This window comes from Contarinia nasturtii, unplaced genomic scaffold, assembly GCF_009176525.2.
Source record: "Contarinia nasturtii isolate CC-2019 unplaced genomic scaffold, AAFC_CNas_1.1 Cnas_scaffold_414, whole genome shotgun sequence".
Taxonomy (NCBI): Eukaryota; Metazoa; Arthropoda; class Insecta; order Diptera; family Cecidomyiidae; genus Contarinia; species Contarinia nasturtii.
Genome location: NW_022197768.1, coordinates 5,575,310 through 5,591,632, shown reverse-complemented (window position 1 = coordinate 5,591,632; position 16,323 = coordinate 5,575,310). Strand labels below are relative to the sequence as shown.

At 33.7% G+C, this 16,323-nt stretch overlaps 2 protein-coding genes and 1 long non-coding RNA gene across 3 annotated transcripts; 2 read left to right on the top strand and 1 right to left on the bottom strand.

Moving 5' to 3' along the window:
- The first annotated feature begins 728 nt into the window (after positions 1–728).
- Positions 729–4,906, top strand: LOC116338741 (retinoblastoma-like protein 1). Its single transcript, XM_031764183.1, has 5 exons — positions 729–1,390; positions 1,563–2,798; positions 2,914–3,117; positions 3,348–4,016; positions 4,119–4,906. Exons 1-5 carry the CDS (start codon positions 1,244–1,246, stop codon positions 4,284–4,286), a joined length of 2,424 nt encoding a protein of 807 aa, XP_031620043.1. The 5' UTR covers positions 729–1,243; the 3' UTR covers positions 4,287–4,906.
- Positions 4,907–5,482: 576 nt separating this feature from the next.
- LOC116338560 (25S rRNA (cytosine-C(5))-methyltransferase nop2-like) lies at positions 5,483–8,036 on the bottom strand. Its single transcript, XM_031763910.1, has 4 exons — positions 7,762–8,036; positions 7,280–7,653; positions 6,557–7,220; positions 5,483–6,480 (listed from the first exon to the last, which is right to left on the bottom strand). Exons 1-4 carry the CDS (start codon positions 7,856–7,858, stop codon positions 5,498–5,500), a joined length of 2,118 nt encoding a protein of 705 aa, XP_031619770.1. The 5' UTR covers positions 7,859–8,036; the 3' UTR covers positions 5,483–5,497.
- A 93-nt stretch (positions 8,037–8,129) lies between these two features.
- LOC116338561 lies at positions 8,130–16,306 on the top strand. Its single transcript, XR_004200905.1, has 3 exons — positions 8,130–8,407; positions 13,137–13,309; positions 15,560–16,306. It is a non-coding gene; the product is annotated as an uncharacterized LOC116338561 (long non-coding RNA).
- The last annotated feature ends 17 nt before the right edge of the window (positions 16,307–16,323 follow it).

Below are 16,323 nucleotides of genomic sequence, written 5' to 3'. Positions count from 1 at the left end.
TTAAATTTTTTTCGTATATAACATATGTCCGACCAGACTTAGATTATATGATAACATTAATACTAACAATTAGAATTCGGTTTTTCTACTACACTTTGAGTGACAAAAATAAAAAACAATCGCGAATTATATACTTGAATTGCATTTAGAATATTTTCATACAAATCGTTTGAATTTTTTTCGTCAATTATTCCAACGACAACATTTGTTTTTTTTTTTTAAAGCATTATCACGAGAATACACGTTTTGCTTTCTTTTCTCAATTTCTTTACTGGTGAAAATAAAAATAAAAATTTGAAATTAAGAAACAAAAAACGTTTTTCAATTTAAAAATATGTATCATATTATAAATAATAAATTTTATTTTATTTTTGGTGAAATATTTTGCTATTCTATTTTTTCAGATTTTTTTTTTTCAATTTAATGATATCAATGTTTACATTTAAATCAATCCTTTCTTATTCAGCATCCAGCAATTAATACAGTCAATTAAATTTTCTTTGAAGTTGTAATAAAAAAATGCATCTCTATTCGTTTATTCGTTGAGTATTTTTAACCTTTTTTTCGAATTTCTATACTCAAAAATAATTTAAAAATTGCAAAAAAATGTACTTGTTGTATGTGCGACCCTTGTTGATTGGCGCTGAATACTGTAAAGTGACTGTTTTCCGATAGGGATAACGATACGGCTGTTGTGATGATGACAGCGCGCCAAAACCTATGAGTTTTTTTATCATCAAGCGGGAACGTCATTCGTCTATAATATAGTGATAAATATAAATTACAATTGTCCGAATCCAAAAGCCAAACGAAACCAAGTATTTTATTTTCCACATGTTTTTTTATAATTGACGGTGCATTTTGCGCCAAATGCTACGTTTACGTGAAGTACTTTGACTTATGTATGGAATGTGTATGAGATAAACGACGGCAAATCGGTGATTAGTTACAAAACCAAGTGAAAAAGAGAGGTCAAACATAATTGGCGCCATTTTTCGTGTTCACAATTTTTATTTTTTTTTATTCGTGTATATACTATACACACACAGAGAGACACAAAGAGAGTGTGAGAAAGGTGTAGCGAAGTTCATTGCTTTTGTTGTCGGTTTTGCACGAGCGAGCAAAACGAACGAAGCTCTTTTCACTAGCAATCTATTTCAAACAGCCAAACACATCAAACAAACATAGAGAAAATAGATTTAAATTAGTGTGCAGTTTAGTTTAAAATAAACAACAAATAAAAATGTTGACCAATGATTCGAATGATGAGATCGATGATAGAGTTAAACGCAAATATGTACACATTTGCGAGGAATTGGACATCGATGAATTGATAATAGACCAAACATGGGATAATTACCGATCCATTCGTAACGATCATACGCTAGAGGTGAGTTGAATAAAAACCCCGAAATGAGTCCAGTGCCTGTTTCTTATATATATATTTTATTGTTTGCATCTACTGCAATTGATTAACCATTGAAATGTTTGTATTTATGATTAAAAAATGTGTAATTGTTTTTCTGATTTTATTTGTTTGTTTCATCTTTATACACATAAAGGGTGGAGAGATTCAATGGCTTTGTTGTGCACTTTATGTTCACCTAACTCATAAATCCAATGAATTATCGGACATTTCTTTAACAAAACTACTTCGTTTGTGCAATATAAAAATTTATGAGTTTTTAAAGAAAACTGAACAATGGATCAGTATGGTGAGCACATCGAGTGAATGCCGTGAACGATTCATGCGTCTACGTACCAGTTTATCTGTATCGATATTGGCATACGAAAAATACTCATCGATTTTCTGTGAATATTTTACGAGCCCAAATAATTCAGAGGAAGCAGCGCTAGCGGCCACATCAATATCAACGCCACAAAAGGGAAAAAAATCAAAACAGGCCAATAAATGTACACCAAACAATGTATATGAATTTTGCTGGTATTTATTCATATTGGCACAAGGTGAAAATTCCGAATATAACATGGATATTGTGACATCGTTTCACATGCTATTGTGTTGCATTGATTTGATATTTGCAAATATTGTGGCCGACAAACGTGATGATTTATTGAATATGAAATTCGGTCCAGCTGCTGCTGCACTTACAAAGGACAAAAAACCCATTGACAACGAACCGGTTTCAATAATAAAAGAGTTGTGCACACAGCAGTCCACATCCGAAATTGATGCACTTGAAATTAAATCACACAATTGGAAAGAATTGATACAGAGATTTTTCAAAGATAATGTTCTAAAAGGTAATGCAAACACCTTTTTGGGCATTTTATCGGCACAAAACTACGAAAACAATATAAAATCATTGAAGAAACAGTATGAAGCGTACGTTCGACGCGTTGGAAAAATTGATGAGGGAATATTTTTGCTACAGGCTCCATCCGATAATGTATCCGATCCAAAAACACATTCACAAATCATCAAAACATTGGTACCTGATACTCCGCTCAGTGCCCGGCACAATTTGCCAAATCGTGATTCAGTTTTAGCATCACCGGTATCGAATGCAACACAAAATGTCAATCGTTTGCATCAACATTTGAATAGCTCATCAGCCGAACCGAGTAAAAGTTTAAAAGATCTCTTCAGCACTTGTGGCGTGAATCCATTACCAGAAGTCGAATCCATACTAAAAACCATGCGCGAAAAATTCCTCAACGAATTTAAAACCAATTCGGCCAACGATCGTTTTGACTTAGCCGTTAAGCTTTATTATAATTTACTTGAGAAGATCATTCGCAAAGAGCGAAGCCAAAAACAGAACTTTAATCCAAACGTAAGTTAAATTGAATTATTCAAGCATTACTTTATTTTATTTTTGAATTTTTAACATATTAAAATCTATTAAAATCGATTGATGAACGAATTTCTCTCTTCATTTCGCCGCAAAGATTTTGAAAAATTCAAAATTCCATATGATGCTAATGGCTACATCGGTTGAAATAGTCATCTATGCTTACGGCGCTTCTCACAAATTCCCATGGATTTTGGACTGCTTCAAAATAAACGCCTTTTACTTTTACAAACTGATCGAAATCATCATATCGAATGAAGAAGGCATCTTAAGCCGTGATCTCATAAAACATTTGAATGCTGTAAGTATTACTGTTGCGTTATCAATCAAAAAAAAAAAAAAAAAAAACGTTGCGGTTATTGGTCGTTTGTAAAAATTTATCTATTTTTTCTTTGGTACAAATGACTGATGCACTGACAATTTCATTTCAATTTAAAAAATAAAAATGATGATGAGCGAAACTGATGGTTTTAATTTTTTTTTTCTTAACATTTCGTCACAAATGTATTTTATTTCATCATCTAAAATTAGATCGAGGAACAATGCCTTGAATCGCTCGCTTGGGAAAAGGAGTCACCATTATGGGCAGAAATTAATGACTGGCTTTCTCGACATCATTCATTACCAAAGCAAGAAGACACAATTAGCAGTTCGATTGGGCTATTCTTTCGAAAATTCTATAAATTGGCATTTGTTCGCATAGAAACGCTTGCCACCGATTTAAATTTAAAGACGAATCAGTATCTGCAAAAGATATGGACTACGTTTGAGTATTCCATTTTACATCGCATTGATCTCATGAAGGATCGTCATTTGGATCAATTGATCATGTGCTCTATTTATATATTTGCTCGTGCCCGAAATCTACCAACCAAATTCAAAGACATCATGACTGCATATCGTACACAACCGCAGGCGGAAAGTAATATTTATCGTGAAGTATTGGGAACGGACAACAATCGTTGTGACATCATCGATTTTTATAATCGCATTTATGTGCATGATATGAAAGAGTTTGTTTTACGTCTAAGAGCATCAGATGATGTGACATTGTCACCGTTACCGGTCAACGTCCGTGCCCAGCAATATCCGCGCAAAATCTCACAGAGCCACAGTATCTATGTACAGGAGCTGCAGAGCAATGAAATATTACAGTCACCCGATCCAATCACATACACATTCATCTCGAGCCCAATTCAGGTAAAGAACATTTCCATCAAAAATTTAATTTCATATTTTTAAGACATTTTTTATAAATGATTTTTTTTTTCTCTTGTTATTTTATTCTCGATGTTAAAACAGAGTTTCAGGAAGATTGAGGCATTAGGAGGTGAAGAGCACAATTCGAATGGAAAACGAACTTTACCGTTCAACGGTGGTGAACAACCGGAAAAACCACCAATTGTCCCATATACAAATAAAAAATTACGCAACGTTATGACCGATCGTCAAGAAATATCCGACAAATAACAATAACACAATCAAAACGAAAGAAAATTAAATTAAAAAGCACATCTATATTCCTCTGAAACCGTAATAATTATGTAACAGTAACCATAATTGAAGTATCTGTTAAGAAATACACTCCTTTTAGTAGAGAGATGCACTACACACAATTTTTTAGAGTAAATTTACCGTTTTAATTTTCTCCTTTTTTAAAAACTGTATATCGATTTCAAAATCTACATTTCTGTATTTAAAATCAAATACAAATTGCATGTTCACATTTTTATGTAACGAGACAAAAAACGCATGACGTTAGGAGATTTTGTTTTAGATATATTCATTTTATATTAATTTCAACATATTTAATTTACTTTTAAATTTAAAGAGAGAGAGAGAGAGTAAGAGAGATAGAGAAAAAAGAAAGATAGAGAGAGATAGAGAAAAAAAAACACTGGAGGCAGCATTTTCATGTTTACTTTTAGCGGAAAATCTTTCAATAATTTATTTTATTATACACATATAAATATTTTTCATTTTTCGGAGACATTTCGGTAGAACATTCGAGCAGTGTTTTATCGAAATTTCATTGCTGATATTTAATCTATTGACGCATAGTTTGGAAAATAAAATAAAACTTATACGAATGACGGTGATTTTATTATATATAAAAATATGACTCGTTTTATTAATATTATTTTTTACGCGCCGGTTTTTATGGATTATTTTGCTTAAAAAACTTTTGAATTTCATCCCTGGGTAAGCATTTTTGAAAATGATTTTTCCCTTAAATTTCTTAGAACTGTTGATTCATTTATTATATATATATTTATATATGTGCTAAATAAAAAGTCGGCTGATTAAAATTTGCATCTAAATCAACTATTAATTCTGAATTGACTTTTAATTACCGATTTCGTAGAAGCACCTTACCTCTTGTCACAAGAATAGAAAAAAAACTATAATACACTATAAAACCTCATCAAAGAAATAAAATAATAGAAAGTCGATTTTAAAATGAAAATTAATCGGAACACATTTTGTTCTGCGTAAGAAGCATATGTTATTTTTGAAAACGATAATTCGTTTAATTGAAGAAAAAAAATACATGTCAATGAAGTCAAAAACGTCTTGATTTGATTTAACAAAAAAATATCCATATATTTTATTCAATTCATAAAAGTGTATTTAAATTTTATTATATAAATCGTATATTAATAATGGCATTAATAATAATTTTAATTTTTCTTTTTATTATTTTTATTTTTTTGTTGTTTCACATTCTTCTGTGTTTTCTCATTACTTTGTGGCTTCTTCTTCTTCTTTGTAATTTTCTGTGGTTTTTCATACACCTTGGCCACGTATTTCTTTTCTTCTTCTTCCTTTTTACGTTTCTTCTCTTCTGGCGTTAATGTTGGTTTGCCAGCTAATTTTCGCTTTTTACCTTTTGTTTGATCGGTTGTGTCACCGTTAGTGGATTCCGTTTCAACATTCGATGTGGAATTTTCGTCAACGATTTCTGTATCGTTTTCATTGTCGCCATCTTTTGAAATTGGAATAACATCGGAGAATTTCTTGAGTTTTGCAACAAAGAATCCATCCATATTGTGCGTGTGTGGATAGTAGCGACGTGTAAGTTTCATTGTTGGATGGAATCGATGTTGGCGATAGTTTACAAAACCTTCCGTTCCAAAATCAAGACCAGTTGAAACAAGTTTAACGTTTCGTTTCTTCAGTACATAATCAATGACCCATTCATTTTCTTCGGGTAAAATGGAACATGTTGAATAGACAATATAACCACCAGTTGGACTCTTAGCACTCACACAATCGATAGCGGTTAGCAATAATTTTCGTTGTATATTGTAACAACGTTGTACATCAATTTCGGATTTTGATGTTTTTGCACTTGGATCTTTTGAAATGACACCGGTTCCAGTGCATGGGGCATCGACTAAAATTCGATCAAATCCAGTCATTATGCTCTTGTATTTACAACCATCTTCACAACTAACGACCGCATTCATTACGCCCAATCGATGGAAATTACCAACAACCGCTTTAATACGATCACGATTTGCATCGTTTGAAAATAGTACGCCGGTATTTTTCATGAGTGCTGAAATGTGTGAACTCTTACCACCGGGTGCTGCACACAAATCCAATACACGCTCATTCTCTTGCGGTGCTAATGACATTACGGGTAACATACTACTTGCGCCTGAAATATTTTCAATTTAAATGCAAATTCTATTAAATAATCGTTCATGTCATGCTATGAATTATATCGTACAAACCTTGGATCATATAATGTCCAGCTAGATATTCAGGTGTGGCGCCCAATGGAACATTCGAATTGTAAACAACTAAACCAACTTTGGTCCATTTACCAAGTGGATCCAAGTTGACGCCACGATTGATTAGAGCTGCAGCCAAATCACGACGACGTGTTTTCAAGCTATTTGTACGAATTGTTAGCGGCCGTGGTACCTCCGATGCTTCTAAATATTCAAATAGTTCATTTACTGGAAAGATTTGCATCAATTTTTCCATTAGAAAATCATTGTAACTGTAATACATGCACAAATCTTTACGTAACAATTCCAAATAGTCTTGACGTGATTTGTTTGGCAAACGTCGCCGATTAAAATCGGCCAATACAACCGATATATCCTTAATTCGTTGTTGTACAATTTGCAATGTGACTGGTGTATCGTCATTTTCATCGGGAAATTCGAATACTTCTTGATTTGCCAAACTTTCTTGCAATTCTTCTTCGGCCATTTTGGCTTCTTTCGCCTGCTTGATTCGAAGTTGTCGATTTTTCTTTTCAATTGGCAGCAAATCCTCCTCATCATCATCATTATCATCATCCTCTGCTTCGTCTTCATCGCTATCAAACATATCATCGTCATCCTCCTCGTCATCATCATCATCGGTGTAGTTTGCCAAACTTTCAACCTATTCAATCGTGAAGCATTAAATAATCAATAAAAGTAAGTTGGCTAAAATGTTTATACCTTTAAATTGTCATCATTTTCCGATTCTTCTTCCAATTCTTCTTCTATCTCTTCACTGTCTTCTTCAATTTCCTCTTCAGCTGATTGGTTTGACTTTTTTGGTTTTAGCCATTCATTATTGTCATCGGTAAAACCACGAGTTCCACTTTCACTTTCGTCACTTTCCTCGCCACTTTCCACTTGATTTTCCTCAGCATCACTTTCTTCTTCATCTGTGTCACTGGCGTATACCTTTTTCGGTTGATTTTGTTTATTTTTATTACGGCCATAACCGCTCATTTTAATTTTCTTCTCTTCTTGCTTCTTTACACGTTTCACCAAACGCTGTTTTTGCCGATGTGACAATATTTGTTCATCTTTATTCTCTTTTTCAGCTAAAATATACAACAATTCAGATGAATTTATTTACAGTATAACAATGCTTAAAAAATATCAAAACGATTGAATAAAATCAATGAAATTCTGAATAAATTGTTATTTACCTTTGAATTGTCTACTAAGCACTGGTGGGCCTTGCTTCTTAGCCTTTCTACCAGGACCTTTTTTTGGTTTTTCGGCAAATAAACCTTTGCGACCCATTTTGAAGAGTGAAAGGATGAAAAGTTACGACGAAAATTAAACGATAAATTCGAATGAATAACAATAATTTCGCTTGGAATCGAAATAAACTGTTTAATTTACACAGTGCACACACAGAATGAGATATTTGCGTACCGACAAAAATGTGCTATGCGACTTTTTTGATTACACGTGCTTGTGTTTGCTGATGCACAGACTGTCATATGTTGAAAGAAACAACACTAAACTCGCTGAATTGAATTCAGCAGAATGTCAAGCTGAGCACATTTAAATGTTAACTGTCAAAGCACATGCTAGTGTATTATTCAGAGCATAAAATTGTATCATTAAGCCATTAAATTAAAACTTAAAAAATAACTGCTCTTATATTTCTTAAAAACAAAATCCGGCAATTATAAAACGTTCAATCGTTACCATTAAGTGCTCTCCTGCGACATTAAATTGTTCTTGGTTTTTTGTTTCCTGTGTGTGACCGACGAGCGAACGAGAAAGACTTCAATTGTTCCTGTGTGTACATATTTCTTTTGCACATTTATTTTCTTAAAACGAGTAAGTATTATTTCTTATATTTTTGCGTACTCGATTCTGATATTTAAATCCCCCTGCATATTACTGCCCCAGACATATGCATATCGTTGGAAAGTTCTTAAAGCCAGCTATCGAATGGTGCCATTTTTGGTTCAAAAATTTCAATTCGGAGTGATTTACACACATAAATTTTCTCGGCAAAAAGTCCAACGATTTCTTTTGAAAATTTCACCGATTTTTTTACTTTTTTCATACAGTCGCTGTGTCACTTAGACTTGACATACACAGGACATATGCATATTCGTTGGAGACGAGACCTTGAAGTAATCTATCGAATGGTGTCATTTGCGTTTCAAAAATTTCAATATAATAACATACATAACGGATATTTTCTCGAAAAAGACTCCATAGTTTCTTTTAAGAATTTCATATATTTATGCCTCAAGTCAAAGATAAAAAATGTGTATACCACACACCACTGAAAATTGTCTGTCCCCATTCTGAGCCATAATTTATGGCATTTGAAGCCAAAAAACCTAAAAGTCCATACATTCATCTAGTTTTGAATCTTTAACCCTCTAGTACATAGCTGCCTTTGGGCGGAGTGTATGAATTATTGTCAAAAATATATTTTTTATTCTAAAGTTTTTTACACTTGAGCTAAGACACATCTAGAAAGGATCAGCCTTTCATTTTATATCCATTTGACAATTGGTTTTTGGGTAGATATTTATTTGCAGGCTCGAAAGTGCGAAAAATCGCATACCATGAAAAAAAAATTATCACGGGGGACGGCAGTCCCCAAGTGACGCAATGCCAAAATACATATACACATATTTATATGTGATATGTATTTTTGCGTCACTCTATATATACTGTAAAGAAATGAAAATCGAGATGGAGGGTCGCAGGAACGGGCTACCACATATGAATCGTTGCGGCGAAAGAGTAGCTCTTATTTTTCTCCAAATAAGACTGCAACATAAAGTTTTTTATGAATAGTTTATTTGTTGTATTACAACAAATAAACCGTGTGAAAAAAACTTCATGTTGCAGTATTATTTGGAGAAAAATAAGAGCTACTGTTTCGCCGCAACGATTCATATTTGGATAACGTCTGGGGCCCTTATAAAGAATCAAGCAAAAAAAATTGAAAATCAAAAAATTTGACCGCTAGGCAGCGCTTCAAAAAAATTATAAATTTTTCGTTTTGTCCATTTTTGACCACCCAAACAATTTTCTGAAAAATGGCATATTCGGAAAATGGAGTTTGGGTAGATAGTGTTGAATTTTTTTTTGTTGGAATCGATTGAAAAGTGCACGAAATACAATCATTCCAAAAAATCTTTCGAAAAAACACGAAATTTGTGAAATGATTTGTTTGTCTGTCTGCATTTTTTTCGAGACATTTCTTAAATCGCCGGAAACTAATTCTATTCGAAAGTAGGATGAAAACCGAGCATACATGTCCCTTTAAATTTTTAAATTTTGTTGCGTAAGTTCCTAAGGTATGGATTCGAAAAATGTTCGGACGCACTTTTTCAGTTTTTCTTCGAATGGCCTTCTTTCTGAGCATATGAAAGTTAAGGTAATGATCTATATATCGTTGGAAAGCTACGAACTTCAGCTATCCATATATAATATGGATAGAGTTAAATAGAGTGCGTAACTCATTTTGAGGGGTAAAGCCTCTACTAACACCGCAAGTGCGAGTAAGCGTACTCCAATATTTGTTTCTGTGTTCATAATACTTGTCCAATGAGAAAATTTTAATTTTCCGTCCAAAATTGGTATTTTATATGTAGTGTAAACACTAAACACTCAAAGAGTTTGTATTGGTGCGTTTTTTGGCACAAAAAAACGAATTTGATATTAATTTGGCGATACAAGTTATTTTCGACACAATTTTCATACAATTGTTACCAAAAATATGGATTTTTGTATGGAAGCCATAAATTATATCGTAATGAGCTGAAACTTTGCACACGTTATTTTTTCACAAAAAATAACATTCTAAATTGAGTAAATTTATTATATGGAATAAATTGATTGATTGATTGATTAAAAGATGTTTACAGCCGAAGAGTAAGTAACCAAACCCGGCTTGATATACTGGACACATTGATTCGAAGCATTTTTTTAAATTTTCTCTCATAGTTACTCGTTAGAATTATCAAATTAAAAACCTCTGTCGAAGTGAAGAACGAGTTACGAAACCAAAATTTGAAACACAACATTTCTGATATCAATTTTGTGACAAAAATTCCTTCATTTTTACTGTCAATATGGACTACTGACGCAATGCAACGTTCTAGGCAACGTTCCGAATGTACAAAGATATTATAGCAAGTGTTCAATGTGAACAGATTAAATTCACTTCCAATTCATTCAGATCAAATTCACTTCCAATATCTTCGTGTGCACACAGTTCTCATTTTCATTAGATATATAAATAGCGCTACGAAGCAGATTAGTTTTTAAAATAATCGGCGTATAAAAGTGAAAATAACAAATATAAATGTTTGAACTAAATGAGACAATTTGTCTATCTAAATGTCCATGCTTTACTACAAACATCTATGTGTGCAAATTATGTATTTCCATGATTAGATGAATAACGGGATTTTTGACAATAAATCATACACAAATCAATCAATACAGTGACGATACCATTCTTTGTCTCTGCCTTACCCACGTAAAAATATTCGACCGTTTTATTCTTACAGCTTGCATTGTGTGACTGAGTTAACGCATAAAATATTAATCTAATTAAACTAATTAATATTAAAAAAAATCTTTCTTTATTTTTATATATTCCATTTTAAAGACATTCAAATAAAGCTTTCATCGCGAAAGATAAGATAGATACCTAGGGGAGAGAAACCAATGCTTGTTTCTTTTAATAGTTACCAAATCATGGCACAATATCAAAATGGCGGATCAAATAATTTTAGCTAATTTTTCTAGTTTTTGCTAGTTTTTTCTAATTTTCCTAGTTTTTACTTGGAATATAAAAAACTAGCTAATGGTTTCCGTCCCCTATCTTATCTAGGTTTATCTTATATTTTGTCTTTTTTTTTGGTATCTTATCTTGATTTTTTAAGATAAATAATATATTTTGGTCATTTATTTAAAAAATTCATCAATTGTCGGTATGATTAATTTGCTCGTCGAAGCGAAAATATTCAATTTCATGACTCAATTCGTCAAAATTATATTCGAATTCTTCGTTATAAAATTCCATTGCATGCCTATTACGTAGGCTGTTACTTATATTTTTGGCCTAATAATAAAAAACAATAATTCATCAGTGAAAATGGCTTTATTTTTTTTCAAAGTACTCTCCACGATGATCGATACACTTTTGCATTCGCTTTAACCATTTGTCATAACAGTTTTCCATTCCGCGTGAGACACCTCCAAAACGTGTGTTTTGATCGCATCAACTGCTTCTTCGGGCGTCGAAAATCGTTGACCACACAGTTTATTATTCACGTACGGGAACAAAAAGAAATCGTTGGGTGCCAAATCAGGACTGTACGGCGGATGACCCATCAATTCGAACTTTTGAGTGGTCAAATATTCAGTTGTTTGATGATATGTGTGAGAGATCATATTCTGCGACGGCGTTCGTTTTTTCTCAATTCATCAAACACTTTGGGCCAACAAATGGTGGTGTACCAATCAGAATTGACCGTCCTACGATGCTTTAGTGGAGCGTTTGCTACATGTCCACTTACCGCGAAAAAACAGGCGACCATTTGCTTCGAATTGCTTCTTGCTCGAACAACTTTCGTTGGGTTATCTTCACTTTGGAAGACCCATACAGTTGACTGCTGTTTACTTTCGGGCTCATATCCATAGATCCATGATTCAACACATGTGACGATCTTATAAATGTCTTTTGATGCACCTCGATTGTATTTGTTGAGCATTTCTTTACACCAATTCACGCGAGCCATTTTTTGATCATCGGTCAATTTATGTGGGATCCAACGCGAGCAAAGTTTTTTCACGGCCAAATGTTCATGCAAAATCGTGTATATGCTTTTAACAGAAATGCCCAAAGATGCCTCAATCTCACGGTAAGTCACATGACGATCTTCCATTATCATGTTTCTGACAGCATCGATGTTTTGTGGAAACACAACTGATTTTGGACGACCTTCATGGGGCTCATCTTTGAGCGAACCACAGCCACGATTGAATTCATTGTACCAGTTTTTCACAGTGCTGAAGGATGGTGCTTCATCGCCAAAAGTCGAAACAAGTTAAGTAACAGCCCTAGTAAAATCAAGTTGATTGCATTCAAGAAATTCACCTTCGTATTGCATAAATTGCATCAAAGTATTACGCTAATCTTCATCTTCATCATCGTTAAATTGTCGTTCTCTAAAAACCCAGGTTCATCCAAATCGCCGTAAACCCATTATGCTTACACATTCCTCGATTTTCTTCCAATTGACTGTGGACAAATACGTAAAATTTGTGAGCTTTTGTATTAAAAGTCCAATTCGCAGAACACATCCGACAACTTCAACGCACGATTCATGGGCCCGATTACTTCGACCGATTAATTTTTTCGGTTCGTCAAACCATGCTTTTTTCAATTTTCAAAGAACCTTATTGTGTAGTTGATACCTGATGCCACACCGTAAATGTCGAAATTTCTTGCACCTCCAAAGAACTCAAAATTTTCATAGACAATCAGGAACAATGAGTTGAAAGTTTTTCGTTTATCCACACATAGATCACGAGGAGATCCCAATGGATTGCCTGCGCACGTGATTTGGAAGTGCCATCGGAAGGCAGGTAATGGAAGGTGCAATGCATCAATATGAACGCACCGTTTTATTGATAATAACGGTGCGTTCCAGCACCTTGCACGCCCTCCTTCCAAGCCGCACAGGTGTGATCAACAAGGTGTGAATACAATCTAATATAGACACGCCCCTGTAGTACAACAACAGCAAAACAAAGTAAAACGCATTATATTTCGCATAAGAAAAATTAACTTTATTAAACGCTTCCATCCTATTCTAAAATTTCACATGGGGATGATTGTGAGGTTTTTCATTCCACTCAGAACGTTTGACTATTCGAAGGAAAAACACTTTTTGCTCAAGATTTGCATGAAATTTAATAAATAAAACTTTCGAATCTATTGAATGGAAAGTTATAATAAAATATTCTTCATGAAAACTTATGTTTTTTGTGATGGCGAGAGAAAAATAAAAAGAAAAAAATATATATTTCTGCCCGGAAACAAATCAGAAACTCTTTCGTCTTGTATGCTATTTAGGATATTTATACAAAGAATTGTGTTTTTTGTGATGGAAATCTTTACCCGATACAGTTTCTGATTAGTTTTGACCAGACATATGTTTTTTTTGTGATTTTAGGCATAAATTTTTCATAAATAATGTTCCTTCGCCATCATAAAAAACACACATAAATATTATTTTATTATTATTATTTCATTCAATAAATTCAAACGTTTCAAAATTTACTCGCAAATATCGAGCAGAAATAGTGTTTTTTTTTTTCTTTTAAGAAAAAGTAAAGTACTTAAGTACTCTTTTTTTCTAACTCAAATACTTGTGCTACAGGAGCGTATATAACATATGTAAAGAAAGTTTTGAGACTAAATGCAGGCGTTTATTGCGCTACATAAACAAAATCAAACATGTCAACCAATGCACATAGGAGACTTAACGGGACTCCTACTCTACTGTCAAACACGATTTACACAAAAAATTCCATTCGCGATGACGTACAAATTGGATTTACGAAAAAGCGAGAGTCGAGCGCTATCCATCCAAATACATTGTGACGTCACACATCTTACACAGAAACGGCATCTTTGTAAAACAGGCTAACTACAATATAAAAGTATAGCGAGAGAGGAAGGGAGTGAATAAAAAGGGGAAACAGATACGTATGATTTACATTGTAGTTACTAGTTAGCCGGTTATTAATAGATGGCGTTTATATAGTGTGTCCTTATTGCGCTTGACTCTTGCGAAAAAGTGTCTCAAATGGTTTTGGCAAGCTAAACACAAACAAAATTCTGCATATGTCTAAAGATGAACCAATCTGTCTTCGAACCATGTGTTGTGTTTCATGAACTTAATATGAAGACAAAGATTCTTGAAAAAGCAGAAAGTCCGGTCGTATTCCGAATTTAAATGCTCAAACCCTTCAAAATTGTCATCAAGTAGCGAAAACCGGATTGGTCAAGCAACCATTCATTTTTGTTTATTCTTATGGTTACAGCACATCCGAATTTGAACCAAAAGAATATATTTAGACACGATCAATAGCAATCAGCTAAATAAGTTACGAAAAAATTCCAAATAGTGCCAATATTGGCTGTTCACTTCGCCTCATAGCATGTTGCATTGAAAAATTCAACATTTTGGAGAGTGAAACATTACTCGCCAAATCGAACCACGAATCAAGTTCAAGTGGTTTCTCTTCCATTGATAATGTGTTGGGCACTACTATAAATGGCTAGAGACGTTGATAAACCGAACTCTGATAAAGGGGTGTTTGTATGGTATGATCTTCTTTGGAAGGTGTTTTAAAGCTATTATTCGAAAATTTAGTGCTGAAACGTAAGGTTAAACCTCCATTACTTGCTCTATTATCAACCATTTATTGTTGAAATCGATAGAATTTGTTGAGAACTATCTGATTAAAGACAAAATTGTGTTTTACAAGCAGAAAAAGCCACAATAATGGCTCACTTCTTAAAAAATAGCATTTCCATGAGAAAAGGACCATCTTTTCAACTTCACAAAAAGACACCAAATTAATTATTTCTCGTTTATTTTTGGATGTATGTTATAGGCGAAAGTCCAAAATACTTGAAACGTGCAACAATTGGTTGAATGGATTGAGAGAAAGTTGAAAGAAATTGACAAATCGGTCTGCCAAAGCATGATTTTAAAGGTTTGATACATACTTCGAAAAATCGAAGACAATGGTCCGTTCAGTTTCAGAATAAATCTAACTACCACTGAGAGAAATTTTCAAATTGCTTCTTTGGTGTTCAAATTGCGTTCGCTTGAATTTAGTCTCAAAACTTTCTTTACATATGTTAAAATTCCCAAACTTGTCTCGATGCAGATTCTAAAAATGGTTCTCTTATAAAATTAAGAAAAAAATTAGGCAATCCACAGGCCGACGGTGAAACCGCACCACCAGCACCTGCCGTACAGGTTGCAGCTGCCTCCACCGCGGCCAATGCAAATATGCTGCCGCCTGAAGTTATCGAAGGGCTTCAGGAAATTGAAGAGATATTTCAGGATGCTCTACGGCAGGTGCAGATCATAAAACGTGCCCTAGGCCTTTAGTGTAAATAAAAACAACATATTTGATATTAATCAGTTCATTGCACTAATAGACAAAAGCGTTAACATGTCCACTACTATAAAAACGACTAGTAGAGCATTCGTAGAATCTTTCTGCATTTTCCGTTTTACTCTACAGAAAACCAAGCAGAAAACCTAGAGAAAACATGTCCGAACGAATGAACGTGTTCAACAGATTGTCTATTAGTGTTATTATACTGTCCTAGTTTTTTTCAACTTCAAAATGCAACAGAGACGGGACTAGTCATTCCTACCTAATTCGGGACCAAGGAATTCAGTGGTGATAACCGGTTTTTTTAGTTGGCTCATGACTAAAAAGAAAAAAATTTTTTTTTGAAGTTTCCATTTTTCACTATTCTGGGAGATGAGGTGTTTATCAATCGAATATTGTGAAAATTGGTATTGGGGGGTTTTTTGGCACGAGAAAACCGATTCTGGCATTTATTCCAAGATTTTTTTTTAGTCATGAGCCAACTAAGAAGAACGGTTATCACCACTGAATTCCTTGGCCCCCTCCCCCGAATTAGGTAGGAATGACTAGTCCCATCTCTGTTGCATTTT